We start from the raw sequence: 20,622 nt of genomic DNA, 5'->3' as shown, positions 1-20,622 counted from the left end.
CAACATATGATAAACCTTTAAGAAAAGTTTTAAAGAAGATATATTTTTAAATGTCCTAAGTTCAGCACTGTATTACCATATAACTCTACCCATTACTTTCCATACAGTGAAATAAATTATATGCATAAGATTAAAAAGTCTATTTTGGTATAATAACATAAAATTAAAATTTCATCTATAAAAACTTTAAGGTCGTGAAAAAATTCAATATATTCAAAGCACATTTTTAGCTTTAAAAATTACCTAGAGCACTAGATTTTTCTGTGATGTCTAGTTTGTTACACAAAGGCAGACTTAGAAACAATTCCTCGGGTGTCTCTGCTGCTTTCTATGTCCAGAGCAGAGGTGCTCTCCTCTAGATAGCTGTTCAGGACGTCTGTACTGAGGGAAGCCTTAGATGTCACGATAGGGTCTCATCTGAACAGTGTGGATCTGTTCGCTGTGATGAAAGCAAAGGCTACTTCTTCCTCCAGGGCCAAGGTTTTTAAGTTCATTATAAAAGGTAGAAAGTTCCCAAGGTCTCTGGTCGTCCCCGAGACACTGATGTGCTGGCGGTGACAGGCTGGAAACTGAATACACATCTTCACAGAACTCAACAAAATGTTTCCCTGATTGGTAGATCAGTCACCAAATCTGGTTAAACCACAAAAAAAACGTTGGTGTCTCTTAAGCCAATGTTCTCTTCACTGGCCACTTTCTACTCCTCTCCTGCATACGTTGCCTCCTCGTTCTTCAGCCTGGAGCCACCATGGACTCTCCTGACCCTAGAGTCCACAGCTACCTCAGATCAGTTCATTCTACCACTCATGGTCTCAGTGAAATGATAATGGAACCATCTTACAACCTGCATCACCACTACCACAGCCCCCAAACCTCCAACCATAAAAACACCTTCAACATGCACGGTGTTCTTCAGGCAACAGTGACACCAGGCAGTTACTCTTTCTTCGGTCACTCACACGTTCTCCACACACCAGGGACACCAGCCTGCCTCCCATCTCACGCTGCTTTGCTTCTACTTAAAATGCCCTTTCTAAACCCGTCATGTCCCCCTTTACACTCCCTGTGACCAACAAAGGTTATGTACTATGCTATTACCTTAAATGTTGCAGTACAATTATACTGTACCCTGAAGTCTTTAGTGTAAGATATTCTACCTTTTATTCTCCTAGCTTATTACCTGCCTCACAGCAAGTATTTACTGAATTAGATTTGTGTTGTAGCTTTCTATAAAAGAATTTTTTTTTTTTTGCTTGAAGGAGCAAATTTAGAAATGTGCTTTTAGAGAAAGTAGGCTAAAGGAAACACAAAACTAAGGAGAGACAGAAATAAAATATCACACTGGCTAAAGAATGCAACTACCCCCAAAACTTGAAAGAAACTTTACCCTATCCCTAACATAAATGATATCGTTTCTAAATGTCAAATAGAAGACTACCGGAACCAAGAACTAGTAAGGGAAGTGGCACTTCATACAAGGTTGATACAGCTCTGGTAGTAGACCAGTAATTGTATATGAAATCATGATACACTTGATATATGACAGAATTCTTTCCATGTAATCTACATGTGAAAATAACCTAGATGTCATAAAACCCTCTAAAGAAGGCTTATAACTATGCTCAAGATTATTGAAAATGGGGGCTGGAGATGTGGCTCAGCAGTTAACACTGGCTGTTCTTTAAGGACTCAGGCTTGATTCCCAACACCATCTGCCACTCCAGCTTCAGGATTCTGATGTCTTTTTCTGGCCTCCAGGGGCATTGCACACATGTGGAACACAGACACATATTCATGGAAAACAGCCGTACACATAAAATTAAAAAATGAAAAATTTAAAAATGACTTAAACCCAAAACTGCTCAGTAAATAAATGGCTAAACAAGTTACAATTTGCCCCAACGGGCACTTGTCCATCATTTCCAAATGAAAACAGCCGTTCTCACAAGGCTGTGTGCTATCCCAACTGTTGGATATTCGGGAGGAAGCCTCATGAGGAGCTAGGTCTGTGTCCAGCCAGCTGCAGTTGAGACATCGCAAGGCAGTGTCTGGGGACAAGGGGACCCTCTGCTCACCTGACTGTGGTGGCCAGACTCGTCTGTAAGTATGTTGGGATGTGTAATGCTGGGTACCACAGTTACTGTAAATAACACACACTCCCTTTCTTTTCCATCTAGACCTGGATACTGCCTTATGATGTAGCATTTATCTGTGGGACAAATTGCTAGGGTGGAAAAATGGGATGAAACACAATGACCAAAAATAACTTAAGGAAGGGTTTATTTTGGCGTACAGTTCTAGAGAGGCTACATGTCCACAATGGTAGGCAAGGCATGGTCAAAGAGACAGGATGCTGACAGATCACATTCAACCCATACAAGCAGCAAAATGAAGCAGGGCAAGGCTCTAACATGTAAGGCCCAGGCTGTGTCACACTTCTCTAGCAAAGCTCCACAACCTCAACAGTGCCACCAACTAGGGACCACGTGTGCAGTGCATGAGCCTATGGGGGACATTTCTCATTCAAATTGCCACAAGCGGCTTGTCAAGACATTGTGGGCGGTTACAGTGACAGGTTGGACTGTGGGATACTTATCTATACCATAGAAGGAAGCCACAGAAAACAGCAAAGACAGAAGCCTTAAAACCAAGAAGGAACTGTTTCCTGGTATTAGCTGTACCTGTGATATTGTAATGGTCTTCATTTTACGTGCTTTGTGGTATGTTTCTGTCACATGCAAAACAGCTTATGAAAAAGTAATTTTAAGAAAAAATAAAATTTTTATTTAAATATCTACATAAAAATAAAATGGATTGATTAGCTGGCTGAAAGTTTTGTAGCTTTAAATGATGAAAAATTCTTAGCTGTCTAGGGGGTTTAACTGAGGTTAAATAGCCTGGAGCATGTCTGCTATTTCACCCACTGCTGGACCATTACCCCCCTCACCGCCCATTCCCATGCTGCCTCTACTGTCTCCTCTCTGCTAACATCCATCCCTCTTCAGGGCTCCCTTACAAGGCCACTGCAAACCCAGATCATCTGATTTTAGGAAAGTGTACATTGCAAATATTAATTAAAATGCAACTAATGGTAAAGTTCAAACATACTGATACTCTCTTTCAAAGACAGAGAAATAGGAAATATGCAAGTAATTAAACAAGATACTGTACATAACGCATACACAATAGTGGTAATTTACTTCTTCAAAACATCTGCATATCATTTGAATTATGACTTCTTTAATATATCTGGCTATTAGTTTCAATACTGAACCAAGCTTAATGAAGTCAGTATATATAACTAATAAATCCTGTAAAATATCCACATAGTAAAAACTAGAGGAACGCTGGGAAGATGGCTCAGCTGTTCAGAGTGCTTCTTGATATTACAGAGGACCTGAGTTAGATTCCTAGCACCACATGGGAGTTCACAGGCACCTGCTAACTCTAGCTCAAGGGGATCCAATGCCCTCTTCCGGCCTCTGCAGAAGCCACACACATGCGGCACACACTCATACAGACACAAGCACATACACACAAACAGACAGCACAGCATAAGCAGTCTGTGAATAATTCTGCTGGCCAAACCCTTATGAAGATTGCAACTACTAAACCAACGGGTCAATGTGCACTCAAGTTCCAGGTACTTGGTTGTTTAAGAAAAAAGTCTACAGGGCAGATTTGTGAATTATGACTTCAGGAGCAATCACCCACTGAGATGGGATTGTAAAATGAGGTGGTGTTGAAGAGAAGAGCCCTTTCCAGTAAGAAATAAATGACTGGCTGGTTTGCTCTTTTACAAAATAACAGTGACCTTTGAAAGCTGATGTGGTGTGAAAGCCACGTGTCTGAGCAGACACTTACACAGAAGAGTCCCGGTTGTGTATATCTTTCTTGTTTCCTCAGTGTGTATTCCTACATCACTTGCACTGTGCTAGATATTAAAAACAATGTCTGCACACATGCATGTAAACCACGGTGTGGATGTGGAGTTGGCAGATTCTCTCACTTCACCATATGGGTTCCAGGAACTGAACTCAGGTTGTCTGGGTTGGCAGAAGTGCTTTTACCAAATGAATCATCCTGCTGGCCTGAAATAAATAAAATTTAAGAAAAAAATGTTCCCTGGGAATATACAAAGGAGGCAGATCAGTGCTGTCTCTCTGTTGCCTTTTATGTAAAAAGAGAGGTCAAAATAAAAAGCAGAAAGAGCAGTGAGTCACTGAAGACAGTTTTGTCTATACTCTGAACTGTAACTTCTAAGTGTACACTTAATGTGGGGAGGTCACAAATGAAAATGAAAATGAATGCTTTTTCTAACAAAAACTTTCCTTTTACTTAGTGTTGGTGGCACATGCCTTTAATTCCAGCACTTGAGAGGCAGAAGCAGGACCAGTTTGGTCTACAGACAGAGTTCTAAGACAGCCAGGGCTAAACAGAGAAACCCTGTCTTGAAAAACAAAAACAAAAAAGTAAATAAAGTAAAAAGCCAAAAACCTTTCCTTCAAGAGCTGTTACTTTTAAAGGTATTCTAATGAATATCTCCATTTAGGGTGCATAGGTAAAAATTCTGAAGTTTTCTGTAATTTTCAATTAAAATATCAAACTGAGCAACTGCGACACAGACACTGTGTAAGCGGTGAGCTGCTATTCCTCAGTCCCCTCGGGAAGGTCCGCAGCCCTGGTCTGGTCCTCTTCGTACTTCTTCTTGAGATTACTCAGGTACGTCCGCAGCCTGTCTGGTTCCAGTTGGGAGTTTCGAGCGACCTGGACAAGCCTCATGGCAAGATGGTACACAACTCTCCACCTGTCCATCTCTGGGGAGCTCCTTTGATTTTGCTGTTATTGAAACATATGAAATTAAAACAAATGTGTATTGAATTCATGTTTTGGTATATCCTATTTCCTTTCATAGAAATAGGAACTCAAGGCCTCTCTCTTTTTCTCTCTCTCTCTCCCACACACACAAACACACTGTTTTAAAGGTGTGGAGCAACAGCACCGCTTACGGCTACGCAGTAGCCGTAATTTCAAATGTCACCAAAAATAAGATGAGTCCTGAGAAAACCACTTGCCCACAGGATACAAAAACTGTTGGAGCCTAACAGAAAATATTGCCAGCGGAGTACAATACATTTTAAAAATGAACATATATTGAAATATAAAATTATGACTAATTTTTAATCAATTATACTTAAGGATATCAAAAAATAATCAAGACATATCATCTTACTATAGGACTAGAAGATGGACTTGGGAATGGAGCTAGAATTAAACTTATGATTTACATACTGACTAAGCTAGATAAAGATATCAATATTTTTCGCCAGGCGGTGGTGGCGCACGCTTTTAATCCCAGCACTTGGGAGGCAGAGGCAGGTGGATCTTTGTGAGTTCGAGGCCAGCCTGGTCTACAGAGCTAGTTCCAGGACATGCTTCAAGGCTACAGAGAAACCCTGTCTCGAAAAAGACATCAACATTTTCAACACTAACTACTTGGGAAATCTCAGTAAGTTTCCCAGCAGTATTATCTCCTCCACTCTTCCACGCAGATGATTCTCTCTGAAGGTCTGCTTTCCCTTCCTTCCCCACAGTAAAGTGAGTCTATACGGCAGAATCAGATAATCGTATGTTTAATCATCTGTTTGGTACCTTAATTAATTACTCTCATTTATATCAAAGTCACTGTGTATCTGTTCCAGGCACCAAAGCTCGTGTCTGTGTGTCTACTGGGCCTACAAACATGTACACTTGATAAGATAATGGAACTCAAGCAGCTTACAGTCTTCAGAACAAAAGGTCTGTGTGTGTCATGCGATCACGGTAGCTACGAAAAGTTCTGTACGGGACACACAACACTCAGAAAAGGCAAGCTCATTTCCAGCTCGGATGAGGCAAAGCTTATATGAGACGGAGAATGTGGAGCCAATCTTCACTGGTAAAAGTGCCAAGAATGGAGGCTTCTGGGTAGAGAAACAGCTAAAGCAGGCGTAGGAGAGACTTGGAACACAATCAGGGCAACTACAAGCGACAGAAGAGCAAATTATGTGACTCTGGTTGATGCGGGGTAAGGGTAGCATGAACCTTGAACAAACAGAAAGGAGAACCTGAAGCAAAACTGGGCAAAGGGGAAACTCCTGAGCCAGGGTCCCAAGTGACCTTGAAGCAGCATTTTATGAAGTAATTACGAAGACTTTAGAGATTCAACTTCAGCGTGATAGGCAGTGACTGACAGCGTCTGGTTAGGCATAACTATGCACTGGGAGACAAGGCAGAAAGTGTATAGGAAGAGTCAGGACAAGGAATTAGCACATGCCTTAATGAGACATGCTTGTAAGGAAGGAGTCACATATGGCTATGGTGGGGATACTTGGAAGTGAGCAGACAAGAGGTTTCCTTAACAGATGAGAGTTCAAGTTTTGATTTAAAAATAGATGAATATATTAAAGGAGGGTTAGCAAGATGCCTCAACAGGAAAAGCCTGACGGCAACTCAACCCACATCACAGAGAAAACCACTTCTGTTAGCTGTCCTCTGACTACACACACACACACACACACACACACACACACACACACACTCAAACACAGACTGTGGCATATGCCCCCAATGTACCACACACAAATAAATATGATAATTTTAAAAATCATTTTAAAAGATATTAGGGGAAATATGGAGAAAATACACACAGACTCAGTGTCAGCAGAACTGAAAACATAAGCTGTGGGAGAAAGACTACTAACACTCAGATTATACAGAAAGGAGCTGGTGGCAAACACCTTCCAGACACAGAGTGAGGAAGAAAATGCCTTAGAGAAGAAGAGAGAGGGAAGCTGAAAGGCCCAAGAGTCAAACCTTCCAGGAAAATAACCAACAGCTACCAGCACAGAGCAGCGCAGAACATGGTGCAAGGGCCATGGTGTGGGGGCGGGGAGGGTGGAGGCGCACAAGGACAGGTGCATCTGTGATTGTTTGCAACTTAAGAGGAAGTTCAGTAAAGCGTTGATAAGTTTCAGGTCCTGTTCGTCATGGGAGAAGAGAAGACCCTCTCCTGAGGAAGAGGAGGAAAGAGGTAACTGTAAGAAACACTACAAAAGATTTCTATGAAAACGCACTAAGCAAATTGGAAGAGAGGAAACTCAAGTGAAGAAAACATGGAGGCAAAAGAAAAGAAAAGCAACTAAGAGAGTGGGTCTCAGTGGGAAACAAAAGAGGAAAAATGCTACTGAAAAGTATTTGAAATACTGTTTCTCTAGAAAGATGGTATATGGGGAATATGGAGGCACAGCTAAGGGAGGTGCAAGGTGAGTGTAAGAACACTACAGGGCTGTACAGGAATTCCAACAACTCATGAAGATGATAGCAAGGTGGTTTGTTTGTTTCCTTTCAAGACAGGGTTTCTCTGTAGCTTTGGAGCTTGTCCTGGAACTAGCTCTTGTAGACCAGGCTGACCTCGAACTCAGAGATCTGCCTGCCTCAGCCTCCCGAGTGCTGGGATTAAAGACATGCGTCACCACTGACTGGCAACTGCAAGTTCTTTTAATACACGTCAGTAAATTATCTTCAGCAACTGAGCATCAAACGCTCAGAACAAATGGAAATGTCTTGACAAAGCTACCTAAGAAAGTCAGGTCAGTGAGCAGGAGGACAGCCATTACAATGAAAGGCCAGAACATACGGATCTACAGCCAGAGCACAGCACGGGCCCACCTTGAAAACTTCTGAACAGCACTAGGAAAGCCAAAGCCTGAGAGACTAGCGGCCAGCTGGCTGGTGACTGGAGTCTGGCAACAACATGGAAAGTGAAGAGTTAGGCAGTGGGAGCTTCTTCAGAATGGGAGCAATGTCCACACAGCTGAGGAAGGGATTCAAATGATGACTAGGCAAGTGAGGCCACAGGCAGTCCAGGAAATCAAAGGAAAAACATTTAAAAAAGACAGACAAACTTGGTGCTTTATATGCCTGCAAATCCCAGCACTTGGGGGGCTGAGGCAGAAGGACCTGGAACTGCAGGCTACCCTGGGCTACCTTGCTGTCCCCAAATCAAACCAAACCAACAAAAAATCTAAAGGAAAAAAATTTAAAAAGAATGAAATACAGACAACTATTCTTGTAGATTATATCCAACACTGGATTTTTTTTGAAACACTATGAGACAAAGAAAAAAGATTTCAAATTTTAAATCAACATATGTGATGTTGATCTACTGTTTCTTAGGAATCCATTTAACTTCTATTAACCTGTAAACTGAAAGCAAAATAACCCTTCTATAACTTATCATTTAAAAATAGGAATATTTACTTCATAAAGAAAAATGAGGTTTTAATTTGTGATAGTGGGCAGCAGAGCTTTGAAAGTAAAACCTCACATGTTGCAGGTTGCTTGTTAGATGCACATTTCAAACAGATTGACTTTCTCAAAATACAGCTAGCAGCAATTACTTACAGGAACAGAATTTGTCTGTTACTAGTTGATCTGCTAGGAAAAGTTATAGCAACCTAATCCTTACAATAACTTAAAGTGAGGGAAACAATCAACTCTATCCTTTGGTGACTGTATTCTCTGCCTGTGGTCCATCTTTCCTCTTCACCTAATGCTCCCCTTCCCTGTGCATGCTAAACTATGCTTACCACACATTTGCTTACACGCACACACATGCATGGGATAGGCTGGAGTCAGTGTGTGAGAACACTGAGAGTACAGCACTCATGATGTCGGGAGTCACAGGGCATGCGCAGACCTTGGGTCTGGGGAGGGCTTACTAGAGTGGCTACATCTATTGCATGCAAGTTCTTTACAATAAAGTGTGCCTTATAGTAAGGAAATGTAAAGACTTTAGCTGTCTTGTCTGCCTGTCTGTCTATCTATCTATCTATCCATCCATCTACTTATTCTATGTACATATTTTACTTATTTATTTATTACCAAAATTTGCCTTGTAATTTGTGTTGTGATCTCTCTGGCATCCAAAACAATCGATGGTGGAAGTGAGGAGGCCTCTGCAGCTTTTAATCCTAAAATTACAGAAAACAGACTTTAAATCACTTCTGTCTAGTCTCAGCTGTGTGATCTGCGATCTAGCAGACCAAAATTCCTCCATGACTGCCTTGCACAAATCCCAGGCTGTTCCATAGGCTTGCTATGTGGGTCAACAGTTTACTATCTCTACGGTTTTACAAGTAACAGAAGCCACTTACACACTCACGGAGACATTACCGACTGCTAGGCTTACTAAAACAGTGACTAACATACGACAATTTACTGAATCGTGAGGACTCCATCCATACACATGATAAACCATCCCTTTCTCCTTCAATTTCATAGGTAATGGAATTGACAATAACAAGGATTAAACATCTGATGCAAGGAAGCTGGTCAGTTCAGTTCCCACTTTAAATAGTAAAGCAGGCTTTTTTCTTTCTCACGAAGTCACATCCATAGGCGAAAGTGATTTTTGGAGAGTTCAATGTATGGGTAAGTGGAAATTTCCAGAACCTGGAAATGTGTGTGCTACATAATGATTTACATTAGAAAGTAGCTGATAGGGGGTTGAGAATACCATGGTTTGGTACATTCTACTCTAAGCTTTTTAAATTTAATTATAAAATACCCTGAAACTGAAAACAAAATAACTGTGCCAATGAGTGTGTAGGAAATACAATATTTTCAATTATATCATTTAAATATAAACTGTTATCCTGGGTCTGGAGAGATGGCTCAGTGGTTAAGTGCACTGTCTGATCTGCCAGAGGACTGAGGCTCAGTTCCCAGCCCCCATATGGCGGTTTACAACTGTCTTTAGCTCCAGTTCCAGAGGACCCAACACTCTCTTCTGGCCACCATGTAAATCAGCCACTCAGAAGGAACATACACACATATGCAGGTAGAACACTCATATGCATAAAATAAAAATCAAATCTTTTTTAAAAACTGTTAAACTTCCTAACAAGATGATACGTTTAGGGCTTTCATACAACACCAGAATTCTATGGTTACTGGTTCAGTTCAGTTGATATAAATATAAACCAAGGAGAACAAACCTATATAATCTAAGTTTGACAAAGAAATTAGAGTCTAAGAAAGCATATAAACACTGGGAAGGATGAGTGACAGCCAAATAAAAATGAAAGGGGCTTCCTTAAGAGACAATATTGTTTTCACATCTGCATGTAAATTCTATATGCAATACCATAGTTTTTTTCTTCTGTGAGTCCCCTGGAAAGTTTGTACGTATACAAAATTGCATCTTTATTTCTTGAGGTATTCTTTACATGCTGAACTTCAAAATGCATGTTTTCTACATTCAGATACAGGGCATCTATGTGACACAGCTCCAGGAAGTGGGTTGTGAAGAGTGTGAATGCCTAGAACATAAAGCAGACTGAGTATTAGCACTTTAAAATTATCTAGAAAATCCTATTTTAACTATTTAAACATAACACATTAGCTTAACTTTCCAACTAGCTTCACAACAACACAGGAATGAAACCACACTCTTGGAGACTGGGTTTTGAAGTTCACATCCAATGAAGACTAACTCTCTGTGTGCGTGCACAACATGTCATGTGAAAGAGATGCTGGTGGCCAGAGACAAAGCTACTGAGGAGGTGGCCACTTACTGGGAGGAACCACAGCTCTCCTGCCCACATATTCACAGAACTACCCTTCACATTTCACAAATGTCACACTGAGCCCCCTCTTATAAGGAGTATTGCAACATGGTATTAATCAGTTATATTAGGTATTTGAACTTTCAAAGATTTTATTTTGTGTTTGTTTTTGTTTTCTTTCTTGGTGCTAGGGATTAAATCCAAGCAATCCAATAAAATTCCTAAATTTTCAGTTTTACTAAGAAAGGAGAGATGAATGACTGGTGATATTTTAAGATACCATACATGAGAAACTAATAGAAGATTGGTTAAAATTTAAATATTGACTTGCCTGAAATCCCAGCACTAAAGAGGCTAAAGCAGAAGGACAATTGAGTTTGGGGACCAATGTGGGTTACACAGAGAATAACAGGCCATCTAGTAGGTAGAACTATATAGCAAGATTCTGTCTCAAAAGCAAGACAATTAAATATTTGGCTGGCAAAATTTCTCAACCAAAGATAATAGCAAAGAAAGGAAAGATTTGACGTATGATTAAGCATGAAAAGTCTCCAAAATCCATGACCTGTGGTTTGGGTACTGCTGGGGTGTGTCCTGCACAGGGGAACTGCTGGCCCCTGAGCCTCCATGTGGCACCACATGGGATATAGGGGACCTTTAAGAGGAGGGGCTTAGTGAGAGGTCTTGAGCACAGCTTTTGGGAGGAGTCAATCTGGTGGAGCAAGTCTCAAGGGAGGAGCACTAATAAAAAACAAGACTAGTGACTAATTAGCCGCTACATGGCTTAGAAGTTGATGGCTATTTGAAAATAATGTCCTTAAAAAATATGCATCAAGGGTTGTAGATGCTGCTCTGTGGCAGAGTACCTGGGTACCATGGTCCAAGCACAGGATTAGATCCTGATCAGCACACACACATTCCCAACAACAAACAACAACACCGACAACAAAACTTTATAAACTCTTTTAGGTTATTCAACACAAAAATGGCTTTTTATGGGCCTATAGATTGCAAACATTGCACTAGACACCAAGCATTGGTTCTAGATTAGAAAACAAACCACAAGCATCTTAAAAGAAGCAAAACAAGCGTCTAAGTTTCTACTTACAAAGGCTATTTTAAAGTGTTGTGGAAGATAAGTATTAATTTTAAAGAAAAATCTCAGTCCTTAAGATTTTACCAATAAAGACTCAGAAGCCAGATGCTGGGGTGCAAGCCTGCTGGCTCAGAGAGGCAGAGAAAAGCACCCCCGGACTTTCCTCCTCTGCCATCGTCCTAGAAGCCTCCCCTCTCTGCTACCATCTCAAACAAGTCTCCAACTCAACGTCCCTCCCTTCTACTTCCTGTGCCTCTCTATCCGTCCTTCTGACTCCCTCACACTCTCTATGGTTTTTCTTAGTAATCTAAAGTTCACTCCCTGTCAACTGGTTGCTGGCTCTGCCTCTTGACTTCACGTCATCCTGTTTCCAGTATTCAAGCAGGAAGTTCTTAGACTAAAGGTGTGTGCTAGGGTTGAGCACACCACAGCTAGAAACAGGTTTTTCCAGTAAATAACAAACTTTCAGGGCTCACAGTGTGATCAGATCTCCTGCAACAGGGAACAACTCTTAGGTGTTGCAGGATATCACAGAAATGACATGTTAGAGTGTTGTAGACTGACGGCAGCCAGATGAGTTCTTCAGTGCTGGGGAGTCAGCCTTTGAGATCTGCTCGGGCTCTCAGGACTGGACAGGGCCCGTGCCCATCAGTCTACAGTTCAGACGCTCACTTCTAGAAACACCCCACAGACATTCTCCAAATAATGTCCAGGCAATTGTCCAGCATTCGTGGTTAGTCAGACTGACTCATAAAATACCATCCCAAATGCTGATTTGCTTTTTGTCTTAAGTATACATGCATCTTGTTCACATATATAAAATATTGTGTATTAACATCACTTCTGACTTGTCACAGCTTTATTTAAACTAGAATAGCTCCTCATTTTTTATAGTTTATCACTGGGGAGCTCTTATTTAAGATAAAAAAAACTCCTTAGGGACATTTTAAGGTATTTTAATCATGAGAATGTGTTTTTTATATTTCACATATCTGTGTATATTTTGAGTGATCATCTAAGAAATAATCTTCCAAATTAATTTGATAATAGAGCAAAATTAATTTTTGTTGCTTTTTTTTGCAAAATTAATTTTTACATAATTTGTGAAAACCTGTTTTCTCTAAAGAATGTTTTTTTCTTTAGGTAGGTAATGCATATTTCCTGTGGATTACCTAATATGTTCAGTTCCATATGCTGTTCTATGATGTCACACATATTATTATATGTGGAAAACAACTCTGAAAATATCTTCATATTTTGCTATTCAGTTTGATTAAAGTCAACTGACTTTTGCATTATTTGTAATTCTCAATTTTACTCCTTGTCTGTATCATGTATACACAATAGTAATTATTTCTACATTCAACACAAATAAAACAAAAATGCAGTGTGCATTTTTTGTTTATAAGTGTGGCAAAATTGTTTATAAGGCTATCTGTGGGTGCTGACAAGATCCAATCATGTTACATGTATGACACTCAGTTTAGAATGAACAGGGAAATAAACCTTTATGCTCAGCAGATGCTCACAGACCGCGTAAGAGACTCCAATGCCTTCTTCTGTATTAGTGCCTCTGCCAAGCTCATCAATTAATATGAGTGACTTGTCATTAGCATTATGCAGAATATACGCTATCTGGAAGACATAATTTTAATACTATTCATTGTAACCAAGCCGACGCCAATCTCCTAAAAAAACAAGCAAAATTGGTCTCTTTATTAATACATCTATTTGAAATGTATTTTAATAGAGAAATCCTGCTGAGCAGAAAATAACAAGCTGCTTTTCTTTCAGAAAAATCTCACCACTAATAATTCCTCCCAAATAACCCATATGTAAAGGCAGACATCTACATATGTATGAGACAACAAACAATGTCATCCACAACACAGAGAAGCAAAACAGTGAACTAAATGCTTAAATAAAACACAAAGTGCTCATTTTCTTCTCCACAAACGACCAAGCACTACCATAAAATGTTGAAAACCAATTCAAAACCTACTTAGATTTGCTAAAAACAGAACAAGATACTGAGAAAAATACACTGATTTAAATAATTTAAATCCATGACCAACAAACAATAAAACTTAAATTGATAGAAATCTTTCTGGAGGGGGGTGGGGGAGTGGATATAAGGGGAGATGGGTAGAGAGAGGGGAGAAGGGGAGGATTGGGGAAAGCTTGGGGGAATGGGATGGGTGGGATGGAGGAAGGGTGGATATGGGAGCAGGGAAGTAAATATCTTAATTAAGGGAGCCATTTTAGGGTTTGCAAGAGACTTGATTCTAGAGGGGTTCCCAGGTCCAAGGAGAGGTCCCCAGATTGTTCCTTGGGCAGCAGAGTAGAGGGTGCCTGAACTGGCCTTGTCCCATACCCACACTGATGAATATCTTGCATATCACCATAGAACCTTCATCTGGCGATGGATGGAGACAGAGACAGAGACCCACATTGGAGCACTGGACTTAGCTCCCAAGGTCCAAATGAGGAGCAGAAGGAGGGAAAACATGAGCAAGCAAGTCAGGACCACGAGGGGTGCGTCCACCCACTGAGACGGTGAGACTGATCTAATGGGAGCTCACCAAGGTCAGCTGGACTGGGAGTGATGGAGCATGTGATCAAACTGAACACTCTGAATGTGGCTGGCAATGAAGGCTGACTGAGAAGCCAAGGACAATGGCACTGGGTTTCGATTCTACTGCATGGACTGACTTTGTGGGAGCCTGTTTAGCATTTGTTTAGATGCTTACCTTTATAGACCTGGATGGAGGTGGGAAGACCTTGGACTTCCCACGGGGCATGGAAACCTGACTGCTCTTAGGACCAGAGAGGGAGGGGGAGGTGGGGAGGAGGGAAAAGGGAGGCGGGGAGGAGGTGGGAATTTTTAATAAATGAATAAATAAATTTAAAAAAATAAAAAAGAAATAAAAAAATAAAAGAAATCTTTCTGGAGAATAACATCCTCTTTCTAAAAATACAGAATTCCACTTCGTCATATTTATAGCGTAGTAGCTTTTTATGGAACAAGGGATTATTTTAGTCAGGAGACACACTTCCTGGTGGCAGTGGACACAGCTATTATGACAGCACCTGGAAAGGCAGAGGCAGGAGGATCTCCGTGAGTTGTGGCCAGTCTGGGAGGGTTATATATAGTGAAACCCTTTCTCAAAAATAAATTAAAATAAACCTTCATGTACGTAGAATATTGCTAGAATCCACACATGCATCCTATATATGCTACACAATTCTGTTTATTTACCCATTTTCTATAACACATGCAGATACCAAACGCAGATGTCCTCAGAACTCTGTTTACTTCCCTTAGCCTCAAACAGAGCTGGTGTTTGCTCATATCAGGAACAGAAGGGGACAGACTTTGATGGGAAATGAGCATTCTCATTCTCCCTGTTTACAAAGCAAAGACAAGGAATCTTAAAGTCTTCTAACACAATGGTATTTAATAGTAAAACCCAGCCAAAAAAGAGCAGTCACTTCAATGTAGAGCAGCCACGGCCGTCTGAAAAGTCAGTTATTCTACACAGAAACATGTAAGCCCACATTAGCCCTCTAGAGCTGTACTCTCTGCCAAACACTGGCTTCCAGTTCCCCTAAAGACACACTAGGAAGCTGTCTTTGACTGCCCTCTGGCTCTCGGGATCTAAAGTGCACCGGCTACTCTAGATGCTTTTAATACAGGGGGAGTCTTGTTCAGCTACCTCTTTCATTTCTTTCATAAATGTTGATGAATTTGTTTCAATATCATCATCAGTGCTGATTCTCGTAAAGATCTGCTCAGCAATCCTAAAGGAGGCGTATTCTGCTGGAACGTAAGAGCCTGCAAAATAAAAGGCAGAGTTAACAGAAGTATTTTAGAAAACAGACGCTACCAACACTGTTTCAGCTCTGAGGGTGGGACCGTGTGGTGGGCACTGATGTAGGTGGAGTCACAGAGCACAGCCGTGGCTCTCCTGCTCTCTACATAAGGTAGCATTTAAACTCCCCTTTCTCAGACAGGAAATGGACCTGTCGTACAAAGTTATCAAAACCCAAATGGGATAGACAGTATTTGATCTGAAGCTCAGCTACATCAGAAAGAGATCACTTTAAGCTTCATAAATGATTAGTTCATAGAGATAACTGATAAACAACATGCAAACGAGAAACCTTGAAGGCATGCATGTGAAGCTCATAAAAGAAATCTGAAGGAAATGTGTATGAGGGTCAAAGTGATAAAAACCACTGTAAGTTACAAATGATGTGTCTGTGCAAACATGAAGAAATGTGTCAAAGCAGGAAAATAAAACATATAACCAAAAACAGGAGTTATGATACCAATCCTTTAACATAATGTGACATGAAAATCATTCTATCATAAGATAAAATAAGTACATCAGAATAAAAAATGTATCTCAGAGCCCTGTGTAGCTAAAAATGATGTAATGGGAGGAAAGCAAGCAAGGCTAGTGCAGGATCTAGGTTAGTGCAGGATCTAGGTTAGTGCAGGATCTAGGTTAGTGCAGGATCTAGGGCAGAAGAAGGGAGGAGAAGAGGGCCTGGCTGAGGAATGAGGACCACAGGGGAAGGAAGCAAACACCAGGTGACTGGTTAGATTATGAGTGCTAACAGCGCCAGCAGCCTGCTCTCTTCACACGGGGCATTTTCCACCCTCACCTCTGACTGGCCAAGTGGCCCACTGACAGGGGTGTGGGAGTCAGGGTCACAGAGCTCTGAGGACGCAGCTCTTCCACACTACTGCTTTTTAAAATTTGCTTAAAGGCAGAGACTAGGGGCTGGAGAGAGATCAGTAGGTAGGAGCACATGTATGGAAACCTGAGTGTGAATGCCCTGCACCCATGTGCAAAGCTGGGAAACCCAGTACCTGTAACACCAGCACTAGGAAGCAAAGACAGGCAGATCCTGGAAGCTCACTGGCTAGCCAGCCAAGTCAAAACAGTGAACTCTGGTTCAGTGAAAGGCCTTGTTTCAAGACAAAGAAGCAAAGAATCATAGAGGATGACATCCAACATCCTCCCATCCTCTAGCTTTCCCATGTGGTCGTGTGGACTTACACACATACATGCATGGAACACACACACACACACACACACACACACACACACACAGCAGGGATACAAAACTAGAGCAGGTTCTAATACTCTTATATATTAATAATATATAATATATATATTATTATACAATATAATAATACTCATATATATTGTATGTATATAGCCATACAATAAGTAGTGCTGAAAGTAAATAGTGAGGTGCTAGAGTTACAATTTGACCAGAAGTCACAAAACTAAATACGAACTACTCCTCCAAGATGTAGGAGTGACTTGCTATGCTTCTGTCTTCTATAAAAGGCACTAGCTCAGGGGAGGACCTGGAGTCATACTGCCTGGGTGTGACACCGGGCACTGCCTCTCAGAGGCTAAGATCCTTGACAAAGACCTCTTAGAGCTTTAGTTTATTCACCTACAATTTGGAGGCAACAATAATGCTCATTAGACGTGATGAGTATCAGTCATATAGAAAAGACATGTTTTAGGATAATAAACACAGGGCAGAATAAAGTGCCCAGCACAGGAACTCAGGAATAGCCACTGGAACAGGTACGGTAGCCTACAGCTAAGACCTGATGGTGGATGACTGGAGCCAGCATTTCTATCCTGACCGTCACTATTCAGACAATGAGCAGATATCCTTTAAAGACTTACTCTGTGTCTGATTTCTGCTGCCTGAGTGCTGGCCACACCATACAGAAGAACGGGTGAGCGATCTGCCTACCAAGTGAATGGCCCAACCCCTAGATTCTGTTCCCAAAGATCTATTCCACTGCCCATGCCCTCCAACTGCATCAGCCTCCCCAGGGACAGCACCCCCTTACCCCGTGCCCAAACTCTGGAGGATTTCCACTGGTCAGTGCAGGTCACACCAGTAAAAAGAACAGAGACCCTCTGCTGCACCAAAGGTCAAGCCAGCCACCAGAAAGCCACCCCTCAACTTGGACAGAAACTCCCTATTAGATCAGAGGCCATGTCACCAGACAGAAATCCAGGCCACAAAGACCAGAAGATCAAAGAGGAAACAGAAACCAAGGAACGAAATATTTATCCAACAAACACAAATTCAGAAATCAGCACCTAGACCTATAATCACTCCCAAACCACCTAGACGCCAGTGTAAGAATAAAATCAAAAACAGCCAGGGCAATATGGCACCATTAGAGCACAGCTATCCTATGACAGCAAAGCCTTAATATTTCAAAGCAGTGGAAACACAGGAAAATGACCTTAAAAACAACTTTGTCAAGATGACAGAGGTCTTTAAAGAGGAAATAAAAAAAATAATCCCTTAAAGAAATCGAGGATAAGACAGCCAAAAAATTGGAGGAAATCAATAAATCCCCAAAGGAAAACCAAGAGAAAACAGATACAGGAAAATATTCAAGACCTGAAAACCAAAACAGAAGGAAACAAACAAACAAACAAAAAAAAGCAACAAAAAAAAAAGAAAACAGAAAACAAAAAACTAAGGAAATCTGGAAATGGAAAATCTGGATTAGCAAACAGGGACTTTAGACTCAAGCATCACCAACAAAATACAAGAGAGGAAGAGAGAATCTCAGGTGTTGAAGCTATAACAGAAGAAATAGACCCATCAGTCAAAGAAAATGCTAAATCTAAGCTAAATCTAAAAAACTCCTGACACAAAACAGCCAGGAAATCTGGGACACTATGAAAAGACCAAACCTAAGAATAAGAGGAATAGAAGGAGAAGAATTCATGCTCAAAAATCCAGAAAATATATTTAACAAAATCATAGAAGAAAAATTTCCTAACCTAAAGAAGGACATGCCTATATGGTATAATAAACTTATAGAACACTAAAAAGGTTGAATAGAAAACAAAGTCCCCACATCACATAATCAAAACACTAAAAATACAGAAGAAAAAAAGAATATTAAAAGCTGCAAGGGAAAAGGCCAAGCAACATATAAAGGCAGACCTATTAGAATTACACCCAACTTCTCAACAGAGACACTAAAAGCCAGAAGGGTCTGGACAGACAACTTGCACACCCTAAGAGACCAAGGAAGCCAGCCCAGATTACTATATCCAGCAAAACTTTCAATCACCATAGTTAGAGAAAACAAGATATTTCACGACAAAGTCAAATTTAAAAACAGCTATCCACAAATCCAGTCCTACAGAAGGTACTAGAAGGAAAACTCTAACCCAAGGAGGTTAACTACACCCACAAAAACACAGGAATAGATAATCTCACAACAGCAAAATTCAAAGAAAGGACACACACACACCACCACCACCAACAACAACCATTACCACCACCACTACCATCAATAACAACAACAACAAAATGACAGGAATTAACAATCATTGGTCATTAATATTTCTCAATATCAATGGATTCAATTCCCCAATAAAAAGACACAAGCTAACCAAATGGAAACGAAAACAGGATGCACCCTTCTGTTGCATACTACAAACACACCTCAACATCAAAGACAGTCATTACCTCACAGTAAAGGGTCGGCAAAAGATTTTCAAGCAGATGTACCTAAGAAGCAAGCTGATGTGGCTGTTCTAATGTCTAAAATAGACTTCAAACCAAAATTAACCAAGAGACGGAGGACCATTTCATCCTCATCAAAGGAAAAATCCACCAAGATGACATTTCAATTCTTAACATCTACGCCCCAAAGCAAGGACACACACATTTGTAAAAACATATTACCGAAGCTTAAATCACACATTGAACCTTACACATTATTAGTGGGAGACTTCAATATCCAAATCTCACCAATGCACAGGTCATCAAGACAAAACTAAACAAGAGAAACAATGGAGCTAACAGACATTATGAATCAAATGGACATAATATATCTACATAACATTTCATCCAAAGACAAAAGAATATACCTTCTCAGTATCTCATGGAACATTCTCCAACATAACCCACATAATTAGTCACAAAGCAAGTCTCAACAGATACAAGAAAACGGATTTAAGCTGGATATCAGCAACAGCAGAAACAGCAGAAAGCCTACAAACTCACGGAAACTGAGCAATTCCCTACTGAATGACTACTCAGTCAAGGCAAAAATAAGAAAGAAATTAAAGACTTCTTAAAATTCACTGAAAATGAACAAGAATGTACAACCTACCCAAACTTATGAGACACAATGAAAGTTCACAGCACAAGTGTCTACATAAAGAAAGTGGAGAACGCTCATACTAAGGACTGGACAGCACACCTGGAAGTTCTAGAACAAAAGCAGACTCACCTGGGGAGTAGACGACAGGAAATAATCAAATGGAGGGCTGAAATAAATAAAACAGAAACAAAGAAAACCATACAAAGAATCAATGAAACAAAGACTTAGTTCTTTGAGAAAATCAATAAAATAAACAAACCCTTATCCAAACTAACTAAAAGGCAGAGAGAGAATATCCAAATTAACAAAATCAGAAACAACAAGGTCCTAACAATGGATACTGAGGAAATCAAAAGAATCAATAGATCATACTTCAAAGATCTGTACTCCAAAAAATTGGAAATCTAAATGAAACAGACAATTTTATCAATATATACCACTTACCAAAGTTAAATCAAGATCAGAAAAACAATTTAAATACACCTATAAACCCAAGGGAAATAGAAGCAGTCATTAAAGTCTCCCAAACAAAAAAGGCCCAGGTTCTGACAGTTTTAGCACAGACTTCTACAAGACTTTCAAAGAAGAGCTAATACCAACACTTCTCAAATTATTCCACAAAATAGGAACAGAAGGAACATTGTCAAATTCATGTTATGAGGCCACAGTCACCCTGATACCCAAACCACACAAAAGACTCAACAAAAAAAAGGGAATTACAGACCAATTTTTCT

At 40.4% G+C, this 20,622-nt stretch overlaps 1 protein-coding gene across 1 annotated transcript in view; it reads right to left on the bottom strand.

The window, feature by feature from the left end:
- Nucleotides 1-2,258: 2,258 nt before the first annotated feature.
- The window catches only part of Msh4 (mutS homolog 4), a 46,344-nt gene continuing 27,980 nt past the window's right edge, over nt 2,259-20,622 (bottom strand). The window contains exons 15-19 of the mRNA XM_085677520.2: nt 15,423-15,541; nt 13,213-13,341; nt 10,190-10,364; nt 8,926-9,014; nt 2,259-4,839 (exon numbers count right to left, since the gene is read on the bottom strand). Coding sequence (XP_085533646.2) covers nt 4,648-4,839; nt 8,926-9,014; nt 10,190-10,364; nt 13,213-13,341; nt 15,423-15,541 — 704 coding nt within the window. The 3' untranslated portion in view covers nt 2,259-4,647. The remainder of the gene's footprint in view (nt 4,840-8,925; nt 9,015-10,189; nt 10,365-13,212; nt 13,342-15,422; nt 15,542-20,622) is intronic.

This window comes from Myodes glareolus, chromosome 17, assembly GCF_982192425.1.
Source record: "Myodes glareolus chromosome 17, mMyoGla1.1, whole genome shotgun sequence".
NCBI classification, from domain to species: domain Eukaryota; kingdom Metazoa; phylum Chordata; class Mammalia; order Rodentia; family Cricetidae; genus Myodes; species Myodes glareolus.
Note: the sequence above shows the minus strand (reverse complement) of the source record. Positions and strands in the feature narration are given on the sequence as shown.